Source organism: Heterodontus francisci, chromosome 36 (assembly GCF_036365525.1).
Source record: "Heterodontus francisci isolate sHetFra1 chromosome 36, sHetFra1.hap1, whole genome shotgun sequence".
In the NCBI taxonomy this organism is placed as follows: domain Eukaryota; kingdom Metazoa; phylum Chordata; class Chondrichthyes; order Heterodontiformes; family Heterodontidae; genus Heterodontus; species Heterodontus francisci.
The window spans coordinates 8,725,856-8,751,668 of record NC_090406.1 but is presented as its reverse complement, the minus strand read 5'-3'; the positions used below and the strand labels follow the sequence as shown (position 1 = coordinate 8,751,668).

General features: G+C 43.8%; 1 protein-coding gene across 2 annotated transcripts in view; it reads left to right on the top strand.

Moving 5' to 3' along the window:
• The window catches only part of LOC137351565 (insulin receptor-like), a 245,345-nt gene that overhangs the window by 168,915 nt on the left and 50,617 nt on the right, over window positions 1–25,813 (top strand). For both annotated transcript variants that reach the window (XM_068016102.1, XM_068016101.1), the window contains exons 4-10: window positions 2,217–2,359; window positions 7,822–7,966; window positions 9,059–9,273; window positions 16,974–17,100; window positions 18,726–18,970; window positions 20,366–20,533; window positions 22,676–22,877. In XM_068016102.1, the coding sequence (XP_067872203.1) occupies window positions 2,217–2,359; window positions 7,822–7,966; window positions 9,059–9,273; window positions 16,974–17,100; window positions 18,726–18,970; window positions 20,366–20,533; window positions 22,676–22,877 (1,245 nt within the window). The remainder of the gene's footprint in view (window positions 1–2,216; window positions 2,360–7,821; window positions 7,967–9,058; window positions 9,274–16,973; window positions 17,101–18,725; window positions 18,971–20,365; window positions 20,534–22,675; window positions 22,878–25,813) is intronic.

The window sequence follows — 25,813 nt, the reverse complement described above, 5'->3', positions numbered from 1 at the left end:
ATTTGTTAATGGGAATAGTTATACCCTACTGAAGTTTGTTACCATCCTCCTCATTGTTTATTGCACGTCCAAGTTTCGTATCATCTTCAGACTTTGAAATTATGCCCTGTATACCCAAGTCCAGGTCATCACTGTATATCAAAAGAGCAGTGGTCCTAAAACTGATCCCTGGAACTTTCCTCCAGTCTGAAAAACCACCATTCACCTCAAAACTCTGCTTTTTGTGCATTATCCAATTTTGTATCCATGCTGCCACTGTCCCTTTAATGCCATGGGCTTTAAAACAAGTCTGTTATGTGGTACTTAACCAAACACCTTTGGTAAGTCCATATGCACAATATCACCTGCACTACCCTTATCAACCCTCTCCCTTACTTCTTCAAGGAACTTGATCAAGTTGCACTTGTGTTAGTTTTAAAATTTTGCCAGTCAACGTTCCAACCTTAATTAAAAAAAAAAAGTTACTGGTAACTTTATGCCTCACATTTATTTATTCAGTTGAACTGGATATGGAGCATTCTCAAAGCTATGCTCCAAGTCTGTTCAAGAAGGAACCTAACCCAGTTCCTGAGGAAAGAGGATACTGGATTGTAACTGTGGGCCTGTGCAGGTTTGCTTGATGTGCCTACTAACGCTGCTGAGTAACATGTGGCTCCTTGTTGTTTGCCTGATTGAGGTCCAGAGTTGGGGAGTTTTTCTTAAAATTGGCCTCCAAATTATTTCTCCTGCCTCCACCTGGATTGTAATTCCAAGCTGTTAAGAATGGTGCGGAAGGTTGCACTGTATATTAGGCAAGATAAGTGAAGGCTTTTAATATGTTTGCATAAGAAGAGTTGAGGGAGGCCATTCGATCCATCTAGTTCATCCTTCCATAGCAACCCAGGGTCACCCACTTAGCATCAGCTTACTGCCACTCAAACGATTCCAGAGTTTAAAAAAAAAATCTCTACTGATCTACCTCAGGCCGTTTCACATATTGACTCTTTATTTATTTAGAGATACAGCACTGAAACAGGCCCTTCGGCCCACCGAGTCTCTGCCGACCATCAACCACCCATTTATACTAATCCTACACTAATCCCACCTTCCCTATATTCCCCTACCTATACTAGGGGCAATTTATAATGGCCAATTTACCTATCAACCTGCAAGTCTTTGGCTGTGGGAGGAAACCGGAGTACCTGGCGAAAACCCACACGATCACAGGGAGAACTTGCAAACTCCACACAGGCAGTACCCAGAATTGAACCCGGGTCGCTGGAGCTGCGAGGCTGCGGTGCTAACCACTGCACCACTGTGCCGTCCCTGTGTGAATTGGCACAGTCCTGAACATGCCTTTTAGCAGTTTATTTCCATATTTATTCCCACGTATTGTGGTTTAACTTAAAATGCTGGCAAGGCCAGCATTTTTGCCCATCCTTAATTGCCCTTGAGAAGGTGGTAGTGAACTGCCTTCTTGAACTGCTGCGGTCCATCTGGTGTAGGTACACCCACGGTGCTGTTAGGAAGAGAGTTCTAGATTTTTGACCCAAATTTCTATCAAGTCTCTCCATGTCCATCCCCTTTTAACTCTTGAGTTAAGGTTTCTCTAGCCTATTAACGAAAGACTTGCATTTACAAGGAACCTTTCGCAACCTCAATGTCCCAAAGCACTTTACAGCCAATTAGTTACTTTTGAAATGTAGCCATTGTTGTAATGTAGGAAACATAGCAACTAATTTGTGCACAGCAAACCCTTACAAACAGGAAAGTGATAATGAACAGATGCTCATTTAAAAACAAAAGTGATGTTAATTGAGGGTACTGTGGAGAACGCCCTGCTGTTCAAAACAGCACCATTGAGTCTTTTACGACCACCTGAGGGAGCAATGGGCCTCAGTTTAACGTGGTATTCGAAATATGACACTTCTGACAATATCAGCACTCTCTTGTACAACGTTGTTGGTCATATTATGTCTTGGGAATGGGGCTTAAATCTGCAACCTTCTGATGCGGAAGGTGAGGGTGCAACCACTGAGCCAAGCTAACACTTGGATTTGGCCGCGCAATCTAGCGGGAGCAGTTGTTTCCCTTGCGACCAGACCTGAATGCAGTGCTTAACGTGCACTGACCAGGCTGTACAATCCCGGAATAATGGCCTCAAACTTGTCCTGGTTGCACTTGCCACTTGTGCAACTCCTATTAACCATTTTTTTCTTTACTCTTTTCTTTGCCAGTCTCCTTTGTGTACCTTGCACTGGTCTTTGCCCAAAGATTTGCTTGGTGAATTTAAAGACCATCGAATCTGTGACAGCTGCTCAGGAGCTGCGAGGCTGCACCATCATCAAAGGCAGCTTGGTCATCAACATCCGCGGAGGAAGTAAGTACCAGAAACCTATGTTACTGTCTCGGAATGTTACTCACCCACAGGTATCCCAACACAAAAGAACCTACAAACCAGTTTCTGAAGAAAACCATTTTTGCACACTTATTAGACTACAGTTAGAGATTGTGAGAGAATATAAGGAACAGAGATGGCACATTATTTGTCTTAACAGAGGGAAGGAAAATGTAAGAAACAAATGTTTTCCCACAGAAATAGTTCCATAATTTGTGCTTTTAATTAAAAACAGTAATTACCTTTATCATTTAATTTGATGACATAATGTTCCGATGGTGATGTGTATTCCGTGATGCTTTTCCCATTGATGGCTGGATTAATGGCTATGATTATCAGGTTTTTGTAGCGTTTCGATAGGTGATTCCCACAATTCCATTGCATTAGGCGGAAAAGCCTTGCACTTGCTTCTGCTCCTTCCAGGAACTTTCACCACCATCAAATTATGGCAGCTGTTGGCGATAGGAACAGGATTAGGCCATTCAGACCCTCGAGACTGTTCTGCCATTCAGCGAGACTGTGGCTGATTGGTTCCTCCACTTCATTTACCTACCTTGATGCCATTACCTAACAAAAATCTGTCGATCACAGTCTTCAAAGCTCCAATTGGTCCAGAATACAAATATTTTAAGTTTTGTAAGATTTCTTTTTAATTAAAGGTATTGAAAGACAGGGCATTAAAGAGTCATAAGAATCAAGACTTGGATGCTGAGTGACGCTTCAGTTTTGAGTTGTGTCCTCCTAGGGGTTAGTGATTGAAGCCTTGAGGTTTGGAGGGTGAAGGGTCAGCCTTGTGCTTTGGACTAGTTGGCTAGTGCAGCCTTGCGCCTAGGCGGTGACCTATCTGTGAAAGAGCTCCAGTCCCTTTGTGTGAGGGAGAGCGTGAGGTAGCGAGAGAGCTGGGCAGATGTGGCTCGCAGACTAAGAGGAGTTAGGGCAGAGCTGGCACAGAGTGAAGGGGAAACAACAGATGCATTGGCAGGAAGGAAGCCAGAGGGAATGTAGAGACAGCCTGGTAGGCAGAGGAGCTAGGTCAGCTTGACTAAGAAAGGATAATTTAAGGATCAAAAAGGATGTTTTTAGTGCAGCACATCATGGAAGCTTTAGATGGGAGCTACCTTAAGATGTTTAAAAGGCAATTGAAGTTTATAAAGGCGTTTTTATGTTGTTAAAGAATAACTTAGGTTGCTTAAAAGGATGTATTAAGGTTGTGAGAAGTTTTTAATGACAGTAAACAAAGGCCTCACCTGCACTAGGAAAGGGAAGATGAAAATCAGCAATACTCTGTTACATGGAGTCCAGAGTTTGTACTTGCTGCTGTTGCTGATCTACAGTAATTGCCTGCCATACCTTTTAAAGTTTAAAAATAAAACATATTTTCCTTTGCGAAACAAATTGATAACTTGTCACCAGGATCCTGCCATTGAATTATCCTTTCAAAACCTTAAATTGCCTTTAAACATTATTTAATTTGATCACGGCATGGTGATGATACATCACCATGGAGAGCTGGCATGGACTCGACTGGTTAAATGGGTTGCAGTTAAATTGGGGAGAGTAGTAGAGAGAGGGGGTACAGTAAAGATTTGCAGAGGATTTAGATTGACCATGCAGCTAGATAGGCAAATAGCAAATTAGCATAAAGGTTTCTCATCAAGTTTAATAAGTATTGTAAGTTTGTTGGAAAAAGTGTGCATCTTCAAAATGTATAATAAATGAATTGGCAGAGCAAGACTTAAAGGACCCAGGAAAGAGGGTAAACTCTGTGCCTTTAATGACCTGTCAATATGGTCAAGCTAATGGACTTTTAGGGTATGCAACCTGACAGTGAAGAGATTAGTTGAGGCTTTATTGTGCATTGGTTCTGTGTTCAATTCCTGTCACCTCACCACGATAAAAGGGGGATGATCCGCAAGGGAATGGGTGGCGGTTAAAGGGGGAAACCTCATTTAAGGGTTATAAAATATCAAATGGGATAAAAAGGGCGATGTGGTATGGCTTCAAAATAAACTAGGAGAGGAGAACAGGAAGAAGTAGTTTACACATAGTGATGAATGTTTGGAATAACCTGCCAAGCAGGTTAGTAATAAAACAACTGGGGGACATTCCAAGTACATTTGGATGCTCCAATGAGTAAGATCGGGTACTAGAGGGATGAACTTTGAAGGGCAAACGGTTGTTTCTCGTCCTTGGCTGTTGTACAAAGGGACATTTATGTGACGAAGTCCCAATTGCGAAACACTTTTGCTTCACTTAAACAGCTGGAGAGTTTGCAATCTGAAAGCATCCTCTGGTGTCTGATTGTGAAATTGCAGCTGGTTTGTGCAGACCGAAGAGTCTGGAGAGAACTGTCTACCCACTTCAGACATTCGTTATTCTGCATTAACAAGTTCTTCTTAATATCCATTTTAAATGTACTTACCAAGTTCTGCTCCCTGGTTTATTTTGAAGTAGTATTCTGTGTTTACCTTTCTAACGCACTTAATATTTTATATCCCTTAACAAGGGCCCCCCTTTAACTTCCACCTTATAAAAAGACTTGTATTCATGTAGCGCCTTTCATGACCACTGGACATCCCAAAGTGCTTTACAGCCAGTGAAGTACTTTTGAAGTGTAGTCACTATTGTAATGTAGGAAACGTGGCAGTTAATTTGCAGACAGCAAGCTCCCACAAACAGCAATATGACAATGATCAGATAATGATTTTTGTGATGTTGATTGAGGGGTAAATATGGCCAGGACACCTGGGATAACTCTCCTGCTCCTCTTCAAAATAGTATGCTCACCTGAGAGGGCAGACCGAGCCTTGGTTTAACGTCTCATCCGAAAGATGGCACCTCCCACAGTGCAATGCTCCCTCAGTACTGCACTGAAGCGTCAGCCTCGATTTTTGTGCTCAAGCCCTGGAGTGGGTCTTAAACTGACAACCTTCTGACTCAGAGGCGAGAGTGCTACTCACTCAGCCATGGCTGACACACACCTCTATAACCTGAGGTGCGCCTCCCTTTTCCAGGTGGCTCTTTCCTTTTTTTTAAATGATGAAGTGATCGGGAATCAAGCACAAAGGTTGAATTAAAGCCTGACTAATGCATAATAAAGCCTCAAATCTATAATAATAATTATATTATAGTTTTTGTGTGTCCGGATTGTTTTGATTGATCAGTTTGAGGGGTGCATCTGTTGGTGGGTTTATTTTGTGGGTGGTGCCTGGGTATGCTCAGTACCCGAATCTTAGAATAAAGTTGTAATTAACCAACTGTCATTGCACAGGTGCAGAACAACAGAGTTATGTTTTGATGAACGGTGCCTGATGTATGCAGAGGCTAATGAAAAATATAAATGATTTATTTAGGCAGGAGAAAATTAGCCAGAGTTCCCTCTCCTGTGGGTAGATTTTAATTCTCGAGGGGCTGCCTTGTAGTACCAAGGTAGGCCATTTTGAGGGTCAGACTTCATTAGCATCAGGCTATAGTTTGTGTTTGGAAATCAAGGCCCCATTGTAGCCCGTTGGTTCTGGGCTGCCTTAATATCATCTACCCCTGATAACCTTTGATTCCCTTGCCTAACAAAAAGCTATCTACCTCTGCCTTAAAAATATTCAATGACCCCACCTCCACCACCTTCTGAGGCAGAGAGTTCCAAAGTCGCACAACCCTCAGAAGAAATTTCTCTTCATCTCTGTCCTAAAAGGGCAACCTCTAATTTTAAAACAATGCCCCTTAGTTCTGGACTCACCCACAAGAGGAAACATCCTTTCCACATCCACCTTGTCAAGACTGTTTAGGATCTTATATACTTCCATCAAGTCTCCCCTCACTCTTCTAACCTCCACTGAAAATAAGCCCTGTCTGTCCAACCTTTCCTCATGAGACAACCTGCTCATTCCAGGTATCAATTAATCTGTGGGCTTCTCTTCAACTGAACCAGTAAAACATGTTTCTGCAATTAGCCCATTCTAAGGTAAGAATTAAATAGAGAGGATGCGTTACATGCAGTTGCCAGCAGTTGGTGGAGGGAAGAAACAGCGAAAGGTAAGGGGAGCCCAACAACAAAGTTATCCTGGCTGGAGGGATTGGGTGGGGTGAACTGCATCGGTTGGGTGGGGGCAGCAGGGGAATGGCATTGGGTAGGTGTGGGGAAACATCATGGGACGGCAGGGGTGACAGAAGGGGGGATGACATGGATGGGAGGGGTGGGGAATGCATGGGAGGCATGGGACGGGAATGATATGAGAGGGATGGATATGGCATGATGAGGATCGCATGGGATGAGGATTTAAAGTTGTACTGATGCAATAAAGGTACTAATTTCAGCACAAATGTTTTGAGGGTCTCTGCTAGTAATAGCTAATCTACTCAGTGTTTTAGGGGGAAAAAGTTGCATGTAATTTTTAAAGATTCAAATTTTGTTTGTCCAGAACCCACTTTCCACACCCTTTTTTCTCAGTTATCCTGCTCTATTGGCTTTGAGCCAGCCTACTGAAGAGGTGTGGAGAACAGCTTATCTGCTATCTATTCTCTATCCATAGCATCTGTTTCTGTCTGCTACAACTGTTAAGACCAGGAACTGCTGTATATAGTAGCCTTAGGTGTGAACCCACTTCTGCATGGGAGCATGCTGACCTTAGATCATCTATTTTGATTAAAAATAAACATACTTTCCTGGTGACCAGTAAGTAGCTGAGTCCTACAGACCAAGTTCAGTCACTGGTCTTTACCGAGTTAACTGATCTCTGTAGACTAGCGGTAGAACGAGGCAAGCTACCAAACAAATGCTGTTAAGAGCGCCAGAGGCCCATCCGCGCATATGCCTGTGCCCTGCCTACACGCCCTACACTCTCACTCACACACACACCCTGCCCATACTGTGCTCCTTCCACGTGCATGTTCTCTCTACTTGTATGGTCCACATACATGAACGTTTCACCCAGATAATGTCCTGCAAAACTATATAATATAATGGTTCTCAAACTTTTTTGGCCTGCAAACCACCAAACACTTATCAGCTACTGTAGCTAAGAATACTAGTAGTGATAAGTCTGCAAAATCAAATCTCTCTCTCTCTCTCGCTCACTTTCTCCATCCCTTCACTGTCTTCACATTGCCTTTTTTCTGTCTCGTTTCTCCATCCCTCCTTCCTTCATTCTCTTTCCTATCTGCACCCTGCATCTCACACTCTATACCACTGCTGTTTGTGTCTCTCACTGTCCTCCCTCACTGTGCGTCTCATTCCTCACTCTCTTCTCTCTCTATTTTGTCTACCATCAGGAGGAACTATTTACAGTATGGATGAAGTGAATTTAGGAGACCCTACTCTGCTTTATTTATTTGAAGTCCTGCAGACTTAGTCCTGTATAAAGATTGCCATCTCCAGTTCCTACTGTGTGTGTGGTGGTAGTGCTGTGAAGTTGAGAAAATTATAATTTTCTTACTTACCCTTTCAGCTAACATTGCAGCGGAGTTGGAAGCAAACCTGGGCCTGATTGAGGTGATTACCGGTTACCTGAAGATCCGCAGCTCCTACGCTTTGGTGTCACTGTCTTTCTTCCGCAGCCTGAGATTGATCCAAGGTGAAACTCTGGAACCTGGGTAAGTTGTGGAAACAACAACTTCACAGCCATTTACGTTCGTATACATGTATATTTTAAAATGACAAATATAACATTGTTCTTCTCTTCCTTCAATCTCTTTTGTTACTGCACATTTTTCTTTTTGGTTAATGGACCTGCCAACTCTGGATGCCATCACACAGCTCACCGTTTGAAAGCTAATGAGCAAACAATAATCAGTGCTATTTCAGCTCCGTTCGTACCTGCTCACTGATGCACCATATGCTGTGGATGTTGGACTTGAGATGAACACTTAACCCCCTCCCACACACCCTGTCCCCCACCCCCCCCCCCCACCCCCAGAATGGGTATTTGCATATACTTGCTCGTGTGTTAGACATTTTTGTGAAGTGCAGCAGATTCATGTTCTTGTTAATGCAACTGTTTTCCTTCAAGAATTTATAGCAGTCACTTGATGTATAAAGATTTTCAGCACACGATTCTTGACAACAATGCAGTTAGCACTTGTATTGCCTGTATTTGCATCAGATTCAAAACATGAGGATAGATTGCACAAGCAGCCCTGATTCACCAAATTATTCAAGCGAATTAATTCCTCCCTTATTGGATAGAACAAATACATGAAAATCTGTTCCTCCCTGGCTGAAACTGCCCAACCCAACGACAGCTTGCATTCTATATAGCACCTTAGCAAAGAATAGAGTCCCAAGGTGCTTCACAGAAGTGTTCACAGCCACTGATCCACAGCAGGAGATAATAGGAGGGGTGCCCAATAACTTGGGTGATTGCAATGGATTTTTATTTATTTAAGGAGGGTCTTAAAGGAGGAGAGGGAGGTGGAGAGGCTGAGTGGTATGGGGAGGTTTTGGTTCCACAAAATGAGGATTGAACTAGGGGACATTCCTTGTTTGTGTGGCTCAGTACTACATCAGACTCATCATTTGTTCACTAAGCTGCTGGGGAAACTATATCCATCTTTAATTCATCTCTTCTGGTTTTAATTTCATTCCTTCAAACTTTAACCTAATTCACATTATGAACTTACTCTGATTTTTAAATTTTATGAGAGTTTAAACTTGCCTTCAATTCGTCTTTTTAATTTGACATCCAGGAATTACTCCTTCTATGTACTGGACAATCAGAACCTGCAACAACTGTGGGACTGGAAAAAGCACAACCTGACCATCTCCCAGGGCAAGATGTTTTTTCACTTCAACCCCAAGCTGTGCCTGTCTGAAATATACAAAATGGAGGAGGCCACAGGGACCAAGGGGCGACAGGAGAAAACGGACATTGCTCAGAAAACTAATGGAGACCAGGCATCATGTAAGATTTCAAAACCATAAGATAAGATCAGGTCACGAGTGGTAGTATTTGTTAATGAGAATTTATTCGGAACATTGGAACAGAAGGAGGCCATTCAACCCGTCAAGCCTCTTACGTCATTCAGTGAGATTGAGGCTGATCTATATCGTAATTCCATCCACCTATCTTGGCTCTTTATCCTTTTATACCCTTGCCTAGCTGAAATCTATTGATTTCACATTTAAAACCATTAATTGAGCTAGCTTCTACTGATTTTTATTGTGGGGGAGAGTTCCATATGCTAAGTGTTTCCTATCTTGACTCCTGAATGGTCTGGCTTCGATTTTAAGGTTAAGGCTCCGAGTTCTAGATTCCCCCACCAGTGGAAAAAGTTTCTCTCTATCAACCCAATCAATTCCTTTCAAAAACCCAAAAACCTCAATTAAATCACTCCTTGATCGTCTATATTCAGGGAATACAAGCCGGGTTTATGTAATCTCTCCTTGTGATCTAACCCTTGAAGCCCGTGGCAACATTTTGGTGAATCTGCACTGCACTCCTTCCAAGGCCAGTATATCTTTTCTAAGATATGGTGCTGAGAACTGTACTCCGTTATCCAAATGTGGTCTAACCAGAGCTTTGTATTGCTGTAGCTAAACTTCCTCTTCTATATATTCTACTCTGTTTCAAGATCCACATTCCATTATTATTTTTGACTATGTTTTGTATCTGACCACTATAATTTAGTGATCTGCGTACATGGACCCCTAAATCTCTTTGGGCTTCCACTGGTCCGAGCTTTTCACCAATTAAATAATATTTGGATCTATTCTCTTATAGTCCAAAATAGATGACCTTACAATTACCTGCTTTGAAATCCATCTGCCAGTTTCACTCACTTAGAATCTATGGATGTCTCTTTGTAATTTTACGTGCCACACAACGCTACTTAGTATGCGATCAATCTTTGTGTCATTGGCAAACCTGGATATATGTCTCTCTATTAAGTTATCTAAGTCATTAATAAACATAGTGAATGGTTGAGGCCGGAGCCAGATCCTTGTGGGACAAAACTCGTCACTTCCAATTCAAGCATGTACCCATTGTCCCTACTCTCTGTCTTCTACCACCTAACCAGTCTAATAGCAAATGCCTTCTGGAAGCCCATAGAAACTACATCTATAGGCATTCCCCTGTCTACTGCTTCAGTTACTTTCTCAAAAAATTCAATTATGTTCATTTGACAAACACTACCCTTTACAAATTTATGTTTGTTCTTTAATCAGATTTCTCTTGATACTCTTTCACTCTGTTCTGAACAGGTCTAAAATTCCCTGGTTTTTCTCTCTCGCCTTTCTTAAATAATGGAGTATGTTTGCAACTTTCCAATCTAAATAGACAATTCCTGAATCAAGAGAACTTTGGAAGATTATGGCTAAAGCAATAGCCACACCTTTCTTTAAAACCCTTACTAGCAACAAAATTGGGCTTGTGATGGCAGAAGCAAAAACTTCCATTAAATAGTGCCTTTAAAGTGGCAGAAGATACAAGGTGCTTCGCAGAGATGAGGAAAAGCAGACGCCAAGTTAAAGGAAGAGAGCTAAAGAGAAATGACCAAAGGCTTGGCTGATGAGCTAGGCATCATGGAGGGTGTTGAAGGATCTGGACTGAGAGTAGACAACTGAAGACACGGTTGACTGTGGTTTGGCAGAGAGAAGGAAGGGTATGCTCATGAGGCTAGAATCTGAGGAGTGGGGAGTTTGAGGGGCAGATGTTGGTGAGATAAATGTGGTTAAAGAGATATAAGGAGGGGATGATTTTTATCACAAGATCACCAGGCAACCTGCCGGTGTCCGGTTTCGCGTTTTATCTCCACCAAGACCTCCCCTTGGTGGCCGGAGAGTGACTGAGGTACACAGACCAGGAAAGTCCCAGATTCAAACCTCATTCTGTGCTGTGTTTTCTGAGATGCATTTGTGTGGACTGAGTGCGCTGAAGTATTTTACTTGGCGATTGCTGCTTCTCTTCCAATCTGCATTGGCTCCTTACCTTGTAATCGTCTGCCACTTTCTGTATGTGACTTGGCACCCAGGTTATTTTTTCTAAAATGTTCTTTCAATTTAAGGTTTTGGCCGAATGCTTTAACTTTGAGTGCCTGATGGTAGTAGTTCCTGAAGTTTACATTTTAGAAAAACAAAACTCGTCAGGGCGCCTGTCAAAATCCTATCGATGTCTGGGTTTACAGCCAGGATTACCATTTTATGTCTCCCCTTGAATATAAACTATGTTTAATTATTCCTGGTCAAACCAACTACTATTTTGAGCAATTGGATGATGGAAAATATCTTGAATTTCCCCCTCGCTGCCATGCCTGAGTGGCTCAATTGTTCTCAAATTGTCCATTTAGGAGTTGAGCCCTTACAGCCAAGGGCAATCCGGCATCCATCAAAATTCGGCTGGAGTGACGGTAAGGGTGTTACCATTGGCTTTGTGTCTCTGAAACGTGGAGAGGGAAAATAGGCTGCCTTAATACCTCTGGACTGCTGCTGGGAAGTGCTTGTATGTGGACTTTCGGTAAGGGAAAGATGGGAATAGGCAACGATGCCCCATTCCGTGTTCCTACAAACCCTTTAGACTCTCACGCATGGCGAGTAGCCATGTGGGTACTTGATGTTGGCAGTTGCCCTGTAACCATAGCCCAGCAGAATTCAGCACTTTGGAAGACAGAGGGGAATATTAAATAATGGAGTTGACTGAAATCCAACATCTGAACGATGGTGTATGCACTACGTACTGTGCCCCATTAAATACTGATATGGCTGAGCCTTTTACTGGATAGATTTGCTGAGAATTCTCCAGACCATGACTGTGTGGTTGCTTATAACATCCTGATTCAGAACGCAATTCAACACATGAGGAAGAAACACTGAAATTCATCTTCCCGGCTGACCCAAAGGATGTAATTACTGTATACGGAGAAAATGGGTTCAATATGGCAATGTAAATTCAAGCAGTAATGCGAGTTATTGAGGCAGAGTATGTAGTACTGGACCACCTTGCCAAGCTAGTTTTATTCCCTGGGGACGAGGGCGTGGGATGATGAATTTTAAATTGTACCCACTGCGGTGGCTTGCGTCAGGTTTGCCGTTCAGTTCTGTCCGCTGAGCTCTTGGCAGGTTTAGTACGAGCCAGCAATAGGATTTTAAAATTGCTAGATTATATCGTCCTTCCCCCGGGACACTGGGAAATGTCTGCAGCCAGAATGCGAAGACTACAAGTGTGAATTCAGAGCAGCTGCACATGCAGAGTTTTCCCCACCAATCCCTTGAGTCCACTTTGAAGTATTGATGGTGCAAATCGGGAGCTACAACACCCAGATCGTATGGGGACCTGTTTTCATTTGTGCAGGAGCGCAAATGCCATCTGAAAGGGACATAAAGAACTAGCGCCTTTCACGATTATGGGACATCCCAAAGCGTATTATTCTGAACGCATGTTTATTCTGAATCAATATGCTGTTCCGACTAAAATTAAGCGTCTGTAAAGATTTGAACTAGGTGAGGCGGTGGGGGGATGGTGGAGTGGGGGGGTTGAGGAGAGGGGGCAAGAGTTAGAATCTTATGACTGTTCCTGCAAAACAAGGGCAAAAAACAAAATTGTGTTAAGTAGAGAACGAACTGTTGCTTATATGAAGATGTGTAAGTGGTTAAAAGTATGAGTAAAGGTTGTGTTGATATGTCAAATTGCCAAAGAATAACTAGCAGTGACTAACCGGTGAAACTAACTTCAGGATGGCTAAAGTTAGATCGCGGGAATCACAGCCTGATCTTGTTGTCCAAATATGATGATTAAGTCATGGAGCTGTTCCAGGTAAGTGAGTAATAAGCAGCCCATGGAGGATAGGTGAATTACTGCTGTCAGACAAGTGGAGCCTGCGGTAGACCAGGAACTCTCAAACAGGTTAATCAGGAGAGGGAATGGAAGCTGTTCGGCTGTAAGGATCCAGGCACACTCAGAGGTCATGTGTAACGTTACACTCAAATATTAAATGATTAGGTGTAAACATATAAATTAGATGCATTAAAACCTTGTGACTCAGGAACAGAGGGAGTCAATCAAAACTAAATAAATGCCCCGGTCGAGTCTGTCACTGACTTGGCTGATGAAATATATGTAAACTGTCACAGATGGGTCAGTTGTCGTCTTCTTTGGCCTCCTTGTCTCGAGAGACAATGGGTAAGCGCCTGGAGGTGGTCAGTGGTTTGTGGAGCAGCCTGGAGTGGCGATAAAGGCCAATTCCAGAGTGACTGATTCTTCCACAGGTGCTGCAGATAAAATTGGTTGTTGGGGCTGTTACACAGTTGGCTCTCCCCTTGCGCTTTTGTCTTTTTTCCTGCCAACAGCTTAGTCTCTTCGACTCGCCACTCTTTAGCCCCACCTTTATGGCTGTCCGCCAGCTCTGGCGATCACTGGGAACTGACTCCCACGACTTGTGATCAATGTCACAGGACTTCATGTTGCGTTTGCAGACGTCTTTAAAGCGGAGACATGGACGGCCGATGGGTCTGATACCAGTGACGGGCTCGCTGTGCAATGTGTCCTTGGGGATCCTGCCATCTTCCATGCCAGTCACATGACCAAGCCATCTCAAGCGCCACTGGCTCAGTCGGGTATATATGCTGGGGATGTTGGCCGCCTCGCGGACTTCTGCGTTGGAGATACAGTCCTGCCACCTGATGCCAAGGATTGTCCGGAGGCAGCGAAGATGGATTGAATTGAGATGACGCTCTTGGCTGACGTGCATTGTCCAGGCCTCGCTGCCGTAGAGCAAGGTACTGAGGACACAGGCTTGATTCACTCAAACTTTTGTGTTCCGTGTCAGTGCGCCATTTTCCCACACTCTCTTGGCCAGTCTGGACAAAGCAGCGGACACCTTTCCCATGCACTTGTTGATTTCTGCATCGAGAGACAGGTTACTGGTGATAGTTGAGCCTAGGTAGGTGAACTCTTGAACCACTTCCAGAGCATGGTCGCCAATATTGATGGATGGAGCATTTCTGATCTCCTGTCCCATGATGTTCGTTTTCTTCAGGCTGATGGTTCGGCCAAATTCATTGCAGGCAGCCGCAATCCTGTCGATGAGACTCTGCAGACACTGTTCAGTGTGGGATGTTAATATAGCATCAGCAAAGAGGAGTTCCCTGATGAGGACTTTCCGTACTTTGGTCTTTGCTCTTAGACGGGCAAGGTTGAATAACCTGCCATCTGATCTTATGTGGAGGAAAATTCCTTCTTCTGAAAACTTGAACGCATGTGAGAGCAGCAGTGAGAAGAAGATCCCAAACAGTGTAGGTGCGAGAACACAGCCCTGTTTCACGCCACTCAGGATAGGAAAGGGGTCTGATGAGGCACAGCTATGCTGAATTGTGCCTTTCATATCCTCATGGAATGAGGTGATGATATTTAGTAACTTTGGTGGACATCCGATCTTTGCTAGTAGTCTGAAGAGACCATGTCTGCTGATGAGGTCAAAGGCTTTGGTGAGATCTATGAAAGCAACGTAGAGGGGCATCTGTGTTGTTCACGACATTTCTCCTGTAGCTGGCGAAGGGAGAACAGCATGTCAATGGTGGATCTCTCTGCTCGAAAGCCACACTGTGCCTCAGGGTAGACATGCTCAGCCAGCTTTTGGAGCCTGTTTAAAAGGACTTGAGCGAAGACTTTCCCCACTATGCTGAGCAGGGAGATTACACGGTAGGTGTTGCAGTCACCGCAGTCACCCTTGTTCTTATACAGGGTGATGATATTGGCATCGCGCATGTCCTGTGTTACTGCTGTCTCATCCCAGCACAGGGAAAGCAGTTCGTACAATGCTGAGAGTATAGCAGGCTTGGCACTCTTGATTATTTCAGGGGTAATGCCGTCCTTCCCAGGGGCTTTTCCACTGGCTAGAGAATCAATGGCATCACTGAGTTCCAATATTGTTGGCTGTTCGTCCAGCTCATCCATGACTGGCACAGACTGTGCTGCATTGACGGCGGTCTCAGTGACAACATTTTCCCGGGAGTACAGTTCTAGGTAGTGCTGCACCCAGTGTTCCATTTGCTTGCGTTGGTCAGTGATCGTGTTCCCTGATTTAGATTTGAGGGGGGTGATCTTCTTGATGGTTGGTCCAAAAGCTCTCTTAATGCATTCATTCCTCTGATGTTTCCGGTGTTGGAGGCCTGCTGAATACGACTGCCTGGGTGTTGCCAATAGTCATTTGCACAGCGCCTGGCTGTTCTTTCTGCAGTTCTTCTGACTACTTTAAGTGCTACGGATGTTAATTCGCTGGGGGCCGCCTTGTAGTTCAACAGTGCAGTGCGCTTAGCAGCTATAACAGGTTCCAGCTCTTCAAAGTAAGATTGAAACCAGTCTGCATTCTGCTTCTCACGTTTGACAAAAGTGGTCATTGCTGAGTCATAGATGGTGTCTCTGATGTGGGCCCACTTGGTGTCTGCATCCCCTGCAGGAGTGTTTTGAAGGGCTTTTTCAAGTGAATTTAGAAACTTATGTAGCAGCTGTGGATAAGAACACAACTGTGTCAGTTGTGCCAGTACGGTAATTACGTAACAGAACTGTGGTCACTGTTGTCGCGAAATGTGGCAGCCAATTTGGGCACAGCATAGCCCCTTTAACCGCAGTGAGATACATAACCAGGTAATCTGTTGTTGGTTGCGGGATAGATTTTGGCCAGGACACAGGGAGAACTTCTCTGATCCTCTTCTACTGGGGCCTTTTACATTCTCCCGAGAGAGAAAATGGGGTGTCAGTTTAATCAGCCTCATCCGAAAGATGAAACCTCTGACAGTGCCGCATCATCGTCAATACTGAAGTGTTGGTCTGGGTTACGTGCTCAAGTCTCTGGAGTGGGACATGAAACCACGACCTTTTGACTCTGAGGTGAGAGAGTGTTAACAACTGAGCCAAGGATGACGCCTGAGTTCAGATTACAGCTTCGACTAGCGCTTCAGCTGATGTCTGATTATAAGAGGCTCATATTTTGAAAGCAACTAGTGATTTTCACTGCTCAAATGATTTGTCAATTTTTCAAATTCATGTTTGTGACATACCTAACTCAAGTACACCTCCAAATCTTTTATAATTGCCCCTGCCACAGACTTAACTCATGCAGATACATGCGAGCTGCTTTGTGAGGCTCATAACACACAGCCTTATTTGCAGCAAGCACTGTAACCCTTTATCACTGATTCTTTACCTGTACCAATATATGTGTAGAACTTCGCACAATTGCCGTTCTGACCTTAATACTGCCTCCCTTGAGAATCAGTGGTCCTGTGATTAGATCCAAATGATATTAACAAGTAAATAGAACTCACCTTTGAGTTAATTTCTCATTCTCTCATTGTTAAGCATTTCAAGCAGTGTATCTTTTTATTCCACCTTTTTCAAAAAAATTGTTGTAAATGATTTTCTTAATGTCGATTTTCTGCCTCAACCCCTCTTTGCTGAGTTACAGTTCCACAGGAACCCTCTAGAACTCTCTAGTCCCTCATCCAAGTGGCTATTCAGTATCTGGAGTCTGCTCAATTAGGGGAGGCCTGACAATCCATATTGGGGTGGGACAGAAAGTTGATGGCTACATCATTCTCAATGCAATTTGACAAAGTGCAAGAGAGAAAGGAAGTTCATGGGTGTTTTCTCTCCTTACCCTTACCTAGGTGAAAGTCAGCTCCTGAAGTTTGTTTCCAATAAAACAGCGACTGATAAGATTATGTTGAAATGGGAGCCATACTGGCCACCGGACTTCAGAGATCTCCTGGGTTTTATGGTCTTCTTCAAGGAAGCGTGAGTATTTTTTTGGGCTGTCTAAACTGAATGCATGCAGCTTAAGGTTAGAAGTGGCTACAATGTACTAAGGGTATGCAGTGGTCACTTCTTTGCATCAATACACTAACACTTTTGGGTGATTCTGCAAGCAAGAACTCCCAGTAAGGGGGGAAATCATCTCTTGGGGAGCATGTTGCATGTAATCACAGCTCTGTCTCCATGTTCTGATGATGCATTCTCTGCTATAAGTGATAAAACACCAAATCACTAAACATATAACTTGCCTTTGATGCTACAAGTGGGCATTTAGATATTGAGTAAAGGAATTGATGAGAGCAGCGGGTGGGATTAAGATCACCCGAAATGAGTTTAATGACCTTTACCTATTCCTGAAAATTATTTTGTACTTGTTCTTTTCTACCCATTCTTTGCATAGATATATGTGGGTGTGAACTGTTCGCTACAGAAATGTGCGTTGTCTCCTCCCATGTGCTATGGTTCAGTTCATGGCATTGGCTAGTGGGTGAGTGTAGAGGTTGGAGTGCAGGTTAAAGTACATTCACCGTCCCATGGCTGCAGTATCTACCGGGTACAGGGTGCAATGCAGCAACTTGACCAGGTTTCTTCAGCAGCACCTCTAAACCCTGCAACCTCTGCTGCTTAGTAGGACATGAGCTGAAGTATATGGGAACAGCATCACCTCCAAGTTCCTCCCAAACATTAACCCAACAAAAAAAATTGCTTAAACGTTTTAATAAGTTTTTTAAGTAAAGACCTCAAGCACAAGGAAGGTGTCTGATGAAGATTTCACAAGGTCAAACCTCCCTGAGAGCGTCATGGCTGGGACATTGGTCAGCAGTAGCTGACCAGATACTGAACTAGACGAGTCACATAAATGTGGCTGTTCAAGTAAGCTGGGTATTCTGTGGCGAGTGGCTTACCTCCTGACTCCCCAAAGTCTTCTACAAGGCACAGAAATAGTGTGATGGAATACACTCCACTTGTCTGGATAAGTGCAGCTCCACAGCACTCAGGAAGCTCAACACTATCCAGAACAAAGCAGCCTGCTTGATCAGCAGCCCGTCTATCTCCTTAAACATCCAACCCCAACTACCACCACCCCCCTCCCCCCCCCCCCCCCTTAAACATCCATGTCTCCACCTTTGACGCACCGTGGCAGCAGGTGTATCCTGTCTACAAGATGCACTGCAGCAACTTGCCAAGGCTGCTTCAACAGCAACTTAAAAAATAAATGCAACCTCCACCACCAAGAAGGGCAAAGGGCATCAGGCGCATGGGAATGCTACCAACTACAAGTACCTCTCCAGGTCACACATCATCTTGGAAATATAATGCAGTTCCTTCATTGTCTCTGGGTCAAAATCCTGGAACTCCCTCCCTAACACCACTGTAGGAGCAGCTTTGCCAAATGGACTGCAGCAGTTCAAGAAGCTGGCTCACCTCAATAGCAACAAGGGATGGGCAACAAATGCTGGCCTTGCCAGTGACATCCACATCCTGAGAATTTTTTTTTTTAAGTAGGGTGACATTCAGGTTATCTTGTCAAGAGCAGGTGATGCAGTGAATCGATTCTCATCAATAGGGTGATGGGTCTGTCTTTATTTTTCTGTTCCATGAAATAGCCCTTATCAGAACGTGACCGAGTTTGATGGGCAGGATGCCTGTGGCTCAAACAGCTGGAAGGTGATAGATGTGGAACCCCCTGGACGATCAGAAGGGAAGCTCCATAACCCAGGGACTCTGCTCCGTGGCCTCAAACCTTGGACACAGTATGCAATCTTCGTCAAGACCCTGCTTACGATAAGTGATGAACGGCACAATCATGGAGCGAAAAGTGAGATTGTCTACATCCGCACCACAGCAGGCAGTAAGTTTTTAAAACTACGTGTAATTAATTTGCACAGTTATATCTCACATTCACCTGCACACAATTGCCATCACATGATATTTTCACCCTCCCACCACTGATGGCACTGCAGCACCACAGTTTGGCATCTTCCCGGTTCTCTCCCTGCTCTACAGGGCAAGTCCCATATCCGACCAACTTTGCTTTCCAAATTGCTGTACACTTTGTTGTTTACCTATAAGTAGTATACGGTTAAAGTTATATGAAACTAGAGCCAGAATGAATGACTCTGCTGATAGAATTACATCTGCATGCCTAATTAACCTCAGCCTTCTCACCCAAGTTCACCTTAATGTTAAATTTGGTCTGGGCTGTCTCTGTGCAATGCCAGTAAAAGATTGACGCGTATTTATTTTAGAAAGTGGATTATTTAATCATCCAGTTTTGCCATTCTCAATATACAAACACGTTTTGTTGTTGCTGCTCTATGTAGTGCTGCTTTCAGGTTACCTTTCCCATCCCAGCAGCATCACTATTTCTGAATATTTGCAGAAAATTTGTCTCGCCTCTCCTTGTCGATGTACGATCCCATAAGTAACAGCAACTCCCCAGCACCTTATGTTCACGTGTGAGCGTTGGGGGTTACATCCCAGTAGAGCCCAATCTTGATGCCCTAGCCCCATTTTTCATCAGGAGACACTGAATAGCAATCGGGAGACCTGCATAAGCAATGCAAATTTGAACAAAATAAGGAAAATATTAGTGTTTAAGTGTATAACAAAGCCCACTTATAGCAAGGGAGAGGATGTTAACTATCAGGCTTGTGAAGATGTCGGCACTGTCAAATTGGTTAGTTTTAATGGCTGCCATTTCCTACCCCTTCCCCCCCCCACCCCCCCACCCTGGTTGCATCATGCATCTCCAGTCAGATGTGTGTTTGTATGAGTTAGGTGCAAAGCTCCCTCCATTCTATCCCAACAATGTGTTTCTGTTTTGTTCATACTTTTGGTGCTGTTTCAATAACACAGTTACTTGGAGCAGGAGAACACAAACTACAACTTGTGGACGATACCACCCCACCCCAAATCCATGCAATCCAGTCCATGTGGCCAGACAAATCTGTTTTATTCCAAATTTCCTCAATGCATTTTCAAGATTAATTCTGCACTTATTTCATGAGGCCTCTGCACTTAAATTTCGTACTGGCTGGTTTGCCCCCTTTGAATTTCCTGGGCCAGGAGGTTTGCGTGGTATTGTTGCCTCCTTGATGGGTAACTCAGAAGAATTATGCAGTTCTGTGGGGTAGGCTGGATGGACCAGAGGGACGTTTCCTGTCCGTCATTGTACATATGTTCTTCAACCTGCAAAAATAAAATGACTCATGGAGATTCTGCATTGTTCTTGTTCTCTGTTCAGTTCCTTCAGTCCCACTGGATCCGATATCCGTGTCCAACTCCTCTTCCCAGATCATCCTGAAGTGGAAGCCTCCGACAGATCGCAATGGGAACATTACCCACTATCTGGTGTTCTGGCAGCAGCAGCCGGAGGACAGTGAGCTGTACGAGTTTGATTACTGCCAGAAGGGTAAGTGGCAACTTGCTTTGAATTGTTAATGAGCATCGGGTGAGCAGATCTGACAGTGTTCCAATAGATGGGCTTGGTTCCTGTTGACATGATACGTCTCAAAGATGTAAGATATTCCTGCCCACTTGTCCATGCTTCTGCCTTTGGTGTGCAAACGGTCTTCTTTGAGGTTTCCACAGGAATATGGATGAAAACTTGTAATCCCACATAATAAAAGCTGAACTTTACTTATTCAATCATGAAAAACGACTGGTTGACATACCACATTTACCATGATCTACGCCTTGCCTCAGTGTTGGTACCCTCAAATCTGGGTCAGAAAGTCATGGGTTCCAGACCCACTTCAGAGACTGGAGCCACATAATCGAGGTTGGCAATTCAGTGCAATACCGAGCGAGTGCTGCATTGCTGGATGTGCGGTTTCTTGGATGAAGCATTGGACTGTTACCCAGCTTTCCCTCTAAAGTGGGCATGAAAGATCTCATGACACTGACGAAGATCAGGGATGTTATCCCTGGTGTCCTGGCCAATATTTTATCTGTCAACCAACACACAAAATAGACAATGTGGTCATTTATTTCATTGCCTTTTGTGGGAGCTTGCTGTGCACAAATTGGCAGCTGCATTTTCTACATCACGACAGTGACTACAGTTCAAAAGTACTTCATTGGCTTGTAAAATGCTTTGAGACATCCTCAATGGTGCTAAGTAAATGCAAGCTCATCTTTTCTTTCAATAATTGTGGAAGTTTTCAGTGATTGGTGGGCACCTATCCTGTAGATAATATCTTTCCATCTGATCTGAGTGATAATTGCTTTTTTAATTGTTGTGTGGCTCATTTTCACTTTCAAATATCCTTCCAGATAGAGGCTAGGCTTTTTGATTTTTCAGAAGCTGTGTCAGCCCTCTTGGGCTTCCCTGTGTGGCTTTGTGAACTGCTGCAAAGATTTATGGCGTGGGGCAGGCAGATGCTGCCGTGACTGCTCAGAGTGGACGTGTTACTGAGGCCCACCTGAAGGTTATGCCACTGACAAAATCCTTCTGCTTTCTTCGGAGCTGTTGCACATATTTGCCACCTTGTAGCATCGCACAGCATGGAAGGAGGCCATTCGGCCCACCGTGCCTATGCAGGCTCTTTGAACAAGCTATCCAATTAGTCCCACTTCCAGGAAGAGATGCTTTTGAAGAGGAAATGAATGAATTTGCATTTATTCAGTGCCTTTTGCATCCTGAGGATCCAAAGTACATTATGACCAGAGAATTTGGAGTGTAGTTGTCATTACTTCATAATCAAACGCAGGCAGATATTTTGTACAGCCAGGTCCAGTGACGCTCAGTAAGATAAACGAACAGTTAATCTGTTTTTAGTGGTATTGGTTGAAGGAGGAATGTTGGCCAGGACCCTGGATGAATCCCCTGCCTTTCTCTGAAAAGTACTGTTGTATTTTTACATCTGCCTAAGAATAGCAGATGGGACCTTAGTTTACCATCTCATTCCCTCAGTGCTGCACTGAAATGTTGGCCTGGATTATGTGCTCAAGTTCATATCTAATCAAGGCATAATCTTCAGCCATTTGACTCCACGATGAGAGTGCTACCATTGATCCAGGGAAGTTCCTGTAGTTGGGTGAGACTCCCCAGCTCCCTCAGTGGCTTGGTAGATGACCGGAAGGTCCCGGTTCAATCCCTGATCAGTGATGGGGTAACCAAGCCAGCAGTTGAGAACCTACATTTGACTTTAGAGCCCCAAAGTGCCAGGGAACGGGAAAAAAAAAGTCGTCTGCTCCTGAACGCTATTCTGGGATGAAATGTGCATCAACATCAGGTGAGGACAGGGCTCAGCGGTGATTCCCTGCCGTTAACTAACCTACTAAAGCTCTATGTCTGGGTTCTACAATGAAAAATGACTTGGGCGAGTTACTGTTACCAGAGTGCATCAGGAACCCTGCCCTCTGTCCCTCTGTTATTCAGGAGATGAGGGGGAATGAAAAAAGGCACCATCATAGTCGTTGCTGCATTGACTGGGATCCACTGCTACAAGAATTATAGTCCAGTACTTCAGCTGAGTTTTCAGCTCATTACAGCCTGAGGTAGTTAGTCAAGTGGAGCAGCGGAACTCTTTATTAATCCCTCTGTTTTCAGGATTAAAGTTGCCGTCACGAGCATCTACAACTCATGCTGAGCCAGAGGATAACCAGAAGCGAAACCAGACTGACACTGGTCACATCTCCGGCGAATGCTGTGCGTGCCCGAAAACTGAGTCACAGCTTAAGCGGGATGCAGAGGAGGCTGCCTTTCAGAAGACGTTTGAAAACTATCTGCACAACGAGGTTTTTATGATCAGGTAATGGAAAACAGAAAAACAGTTCTTTATACCTCAAATCATGTTATAAGTCCAAGGGGTAGGACGTCATCGGCAGCGCACAACAAGCAGTATCGCAATAGCCGCTTGCTGGAGGCAATGCCCTATACTCAGCTCTGTTGTGGTGTTATGCAACTGAATATCGGGCAGGGCGTATAATGGGCGTCCCAAGCGGTACTGCTTGTTTTACGTTGCCGTCTAAGGCAAATTACTACTCTGCAATCTCTATGACAGACTGATATGCCCACGGTCAGACGCCTCAGATCAGTGGGCAAAGCCTCCCATGATGATGCGAAGGATTTTTGATGTAGGACCTGGCACCCTGGCCAGGCTACTATCATTGTTTTTTTTGGCTAATCCTCAATATCTTGAGGTTTAGTTGGAATGTCACTGTTGCAGTGCTCCTGCTCTGCCTATTTTTCTGAATTTGTTTGTTTCTGGTGTTAGTGTTCCCTCTTGTGTCAATAGGCAAATACTGCAGCAATTCTGCAAACTTCAGTTTCAACAAGCATTCCTGCCAGCAATTATTTTTTAAAAGCTCTTGTTTTCTGTGTTCCAGACTTAAAAGCATTTTTACCTCTGAGCTCAGGTGGTTAGATGCCCAGTTACAGCAGGAAAAGTTACTGGACGAGAAAGTAAAGTTTGGATTCACATAAATGTGTGTTAATTCAAGTGCAAAGTAATTCCTGGTATAAACACACACACTATTTTTTAACCACTTTACAATTTGGTCCACAGGATAGCCAGACAGGTTACTTACCAGCCAGACTCCATACCACCCACTTACTTGCTTTCCCCATTCCGTAGCACTAAACATTCAGAATGGTTCGGACCCGCAAAACCAAAGTCGAGAAAGTGAGAGTAAAAGAAAGGTTTGGGATGGCTCGGAGCTATCACAGACCGAGGGGAAGCAAGCAACACGGATGGGATTGTTCTGACTTAAGCTTCTATAGACCCAGTAGGGCAATGTAGAAAATATACAGATGTGATGCAAAAAGTACATTACCAGGTGGTTGCTGATGTCCACATAGCACAATTCCATAAAGCGGGAAGCTGCCTGCATCTTTCCACAAATTCCAAAGTGCACCATTAATGCATAAAGGGGAAAAAATACAGGGAAATTGTCCCCTGCGCCACACTGTTCCATTAAATATTTGTCTAAATAATCACTGCCCTTTGAATGTAAGTGAAGTGCTTTGGTATCTAGATATGTCTGTTTGTGTAAACAACTGGGGGCATCTAGGTAACAGCAGAATTCAAGCTCTGAACAATTAACTGGTGAACTCATCCCTATTCTACCGCTGGAACCCTAACATTTGTGTGGAAAGTTCAGGCGATTGCAGACGAAAAGAATCTCTGAGTTTTAGTGGCATGTGATTCAATATTTTGAATGTTTTTGTGTTTTCCGCCTATAACCTGACCACGGCAATTATTCCTTTGACCAGAAGAGTAGAGCACAACATAGTGGTGAGTTATTGTCTGGGGGGAAGGGGTTAGGTAGTGGAAGGAGGGAGACTGCCCTTTTTGCAATGGAATTTTCTGAATGGAACAGTTGAGTGAAGCAGCATAAACCTGGTGGCAGAGCATGGCAAACATAAGAACAGGAGTGAGCCATTCAGCACCTATACCGCCATTCTTAACTTGATTTACCCATCATTCACCATCCCTTGATACCCTTACAAAATGTCCATCTCAGTCTTGAAAATTTCAACTGATCCACAGCGTTTTGGGTAGGGGGGAGCGGGCATAGCACTGGTGGAATAGTCAGAGCTTCATTGCACCGACCGACAGAGCACTCAGGCATAGGTTTACACCTTGCTGTGATTTCCCAAGTTTCAGCCACACTGTGAGTAGGAACTGAGTAGAGTCCATGTGCTTCCTTCAAGGTGTGGAGGGAATGTGGAGCTTCAGAAACCCTGATCCTTTCTAACGTAATTCAGGTCAACTAGATACAGTCTAACCTGAACTTTAGACAGTCACCTGCATGACAGCCACATGGACAAAGACCCCCTAAAACCCTCACATTATCACTTGATCACATTCCTTATGCAGATGTGCCCTTGGAGGAGTTAATAACCAATGATATAATTCTGTCGGGCAGTTGAATGTTAGTTACCTGCAGATGTATCTCTCATCAGCTAAAGTATGTCTCTATTTGGTATTTCTTTTTAATTAAGTCCACTGTCTGGACTGAAATAATGCACTGTATATTAGAACACTCATCTATCCAAAATGAAACAATCCTCTCTTATGATTACACTTCCATTCTTCGAACAGAAACTCACTTAACAACTAAAAGTTAAGATTAATACAATATAAAGAGACTGAAAGACAGTTTAATTAACCCTTTCCATACAACTTGGCTGAATGTGAGGAGCAGGTTCAACTTTAGAAGCACTGGTGACGGCTCTAGGACAGTTCTCCTGCCAGCTTGTGCTGGTGGACGCATCAGTCTCTCTAAATGGGCTAAAAATATGCTTAATTTTATAAAATGCTCATTTGTTCAGGAATTTTGAGATGACAGGATTAACGAGTGACCACACTTGTTTTTCACAATTTTCAGCAGACTGCCCTCTAACTCAGAGATTCACTTTACAAGATGGCAGCTGGCAATTTCTTGGGTTTTAGTTCGTTAACTTTCCTCGTCAAAGGATATCCTTTTATACTGTGTCACAGTTCCGCCCACCTTGACGAGTGATGATTAGGATGTTTGGTTTGCCAGGGTGCAGCATCCTATGACACGTCTCCACACTTAGCTTGTGTTGTTGCGGGGAAAGGGTAGTGCGATTTTATACTTTTAAAAAATTCTGGAAGCAGTAAAAATGCCAGTTTCTGAGAATGTAGGAGTGATAAACAAATCACTCGCCATGATACTAACGCAAGTAATTGAGGCTAATTTCCCTTACACTTACCCTGAA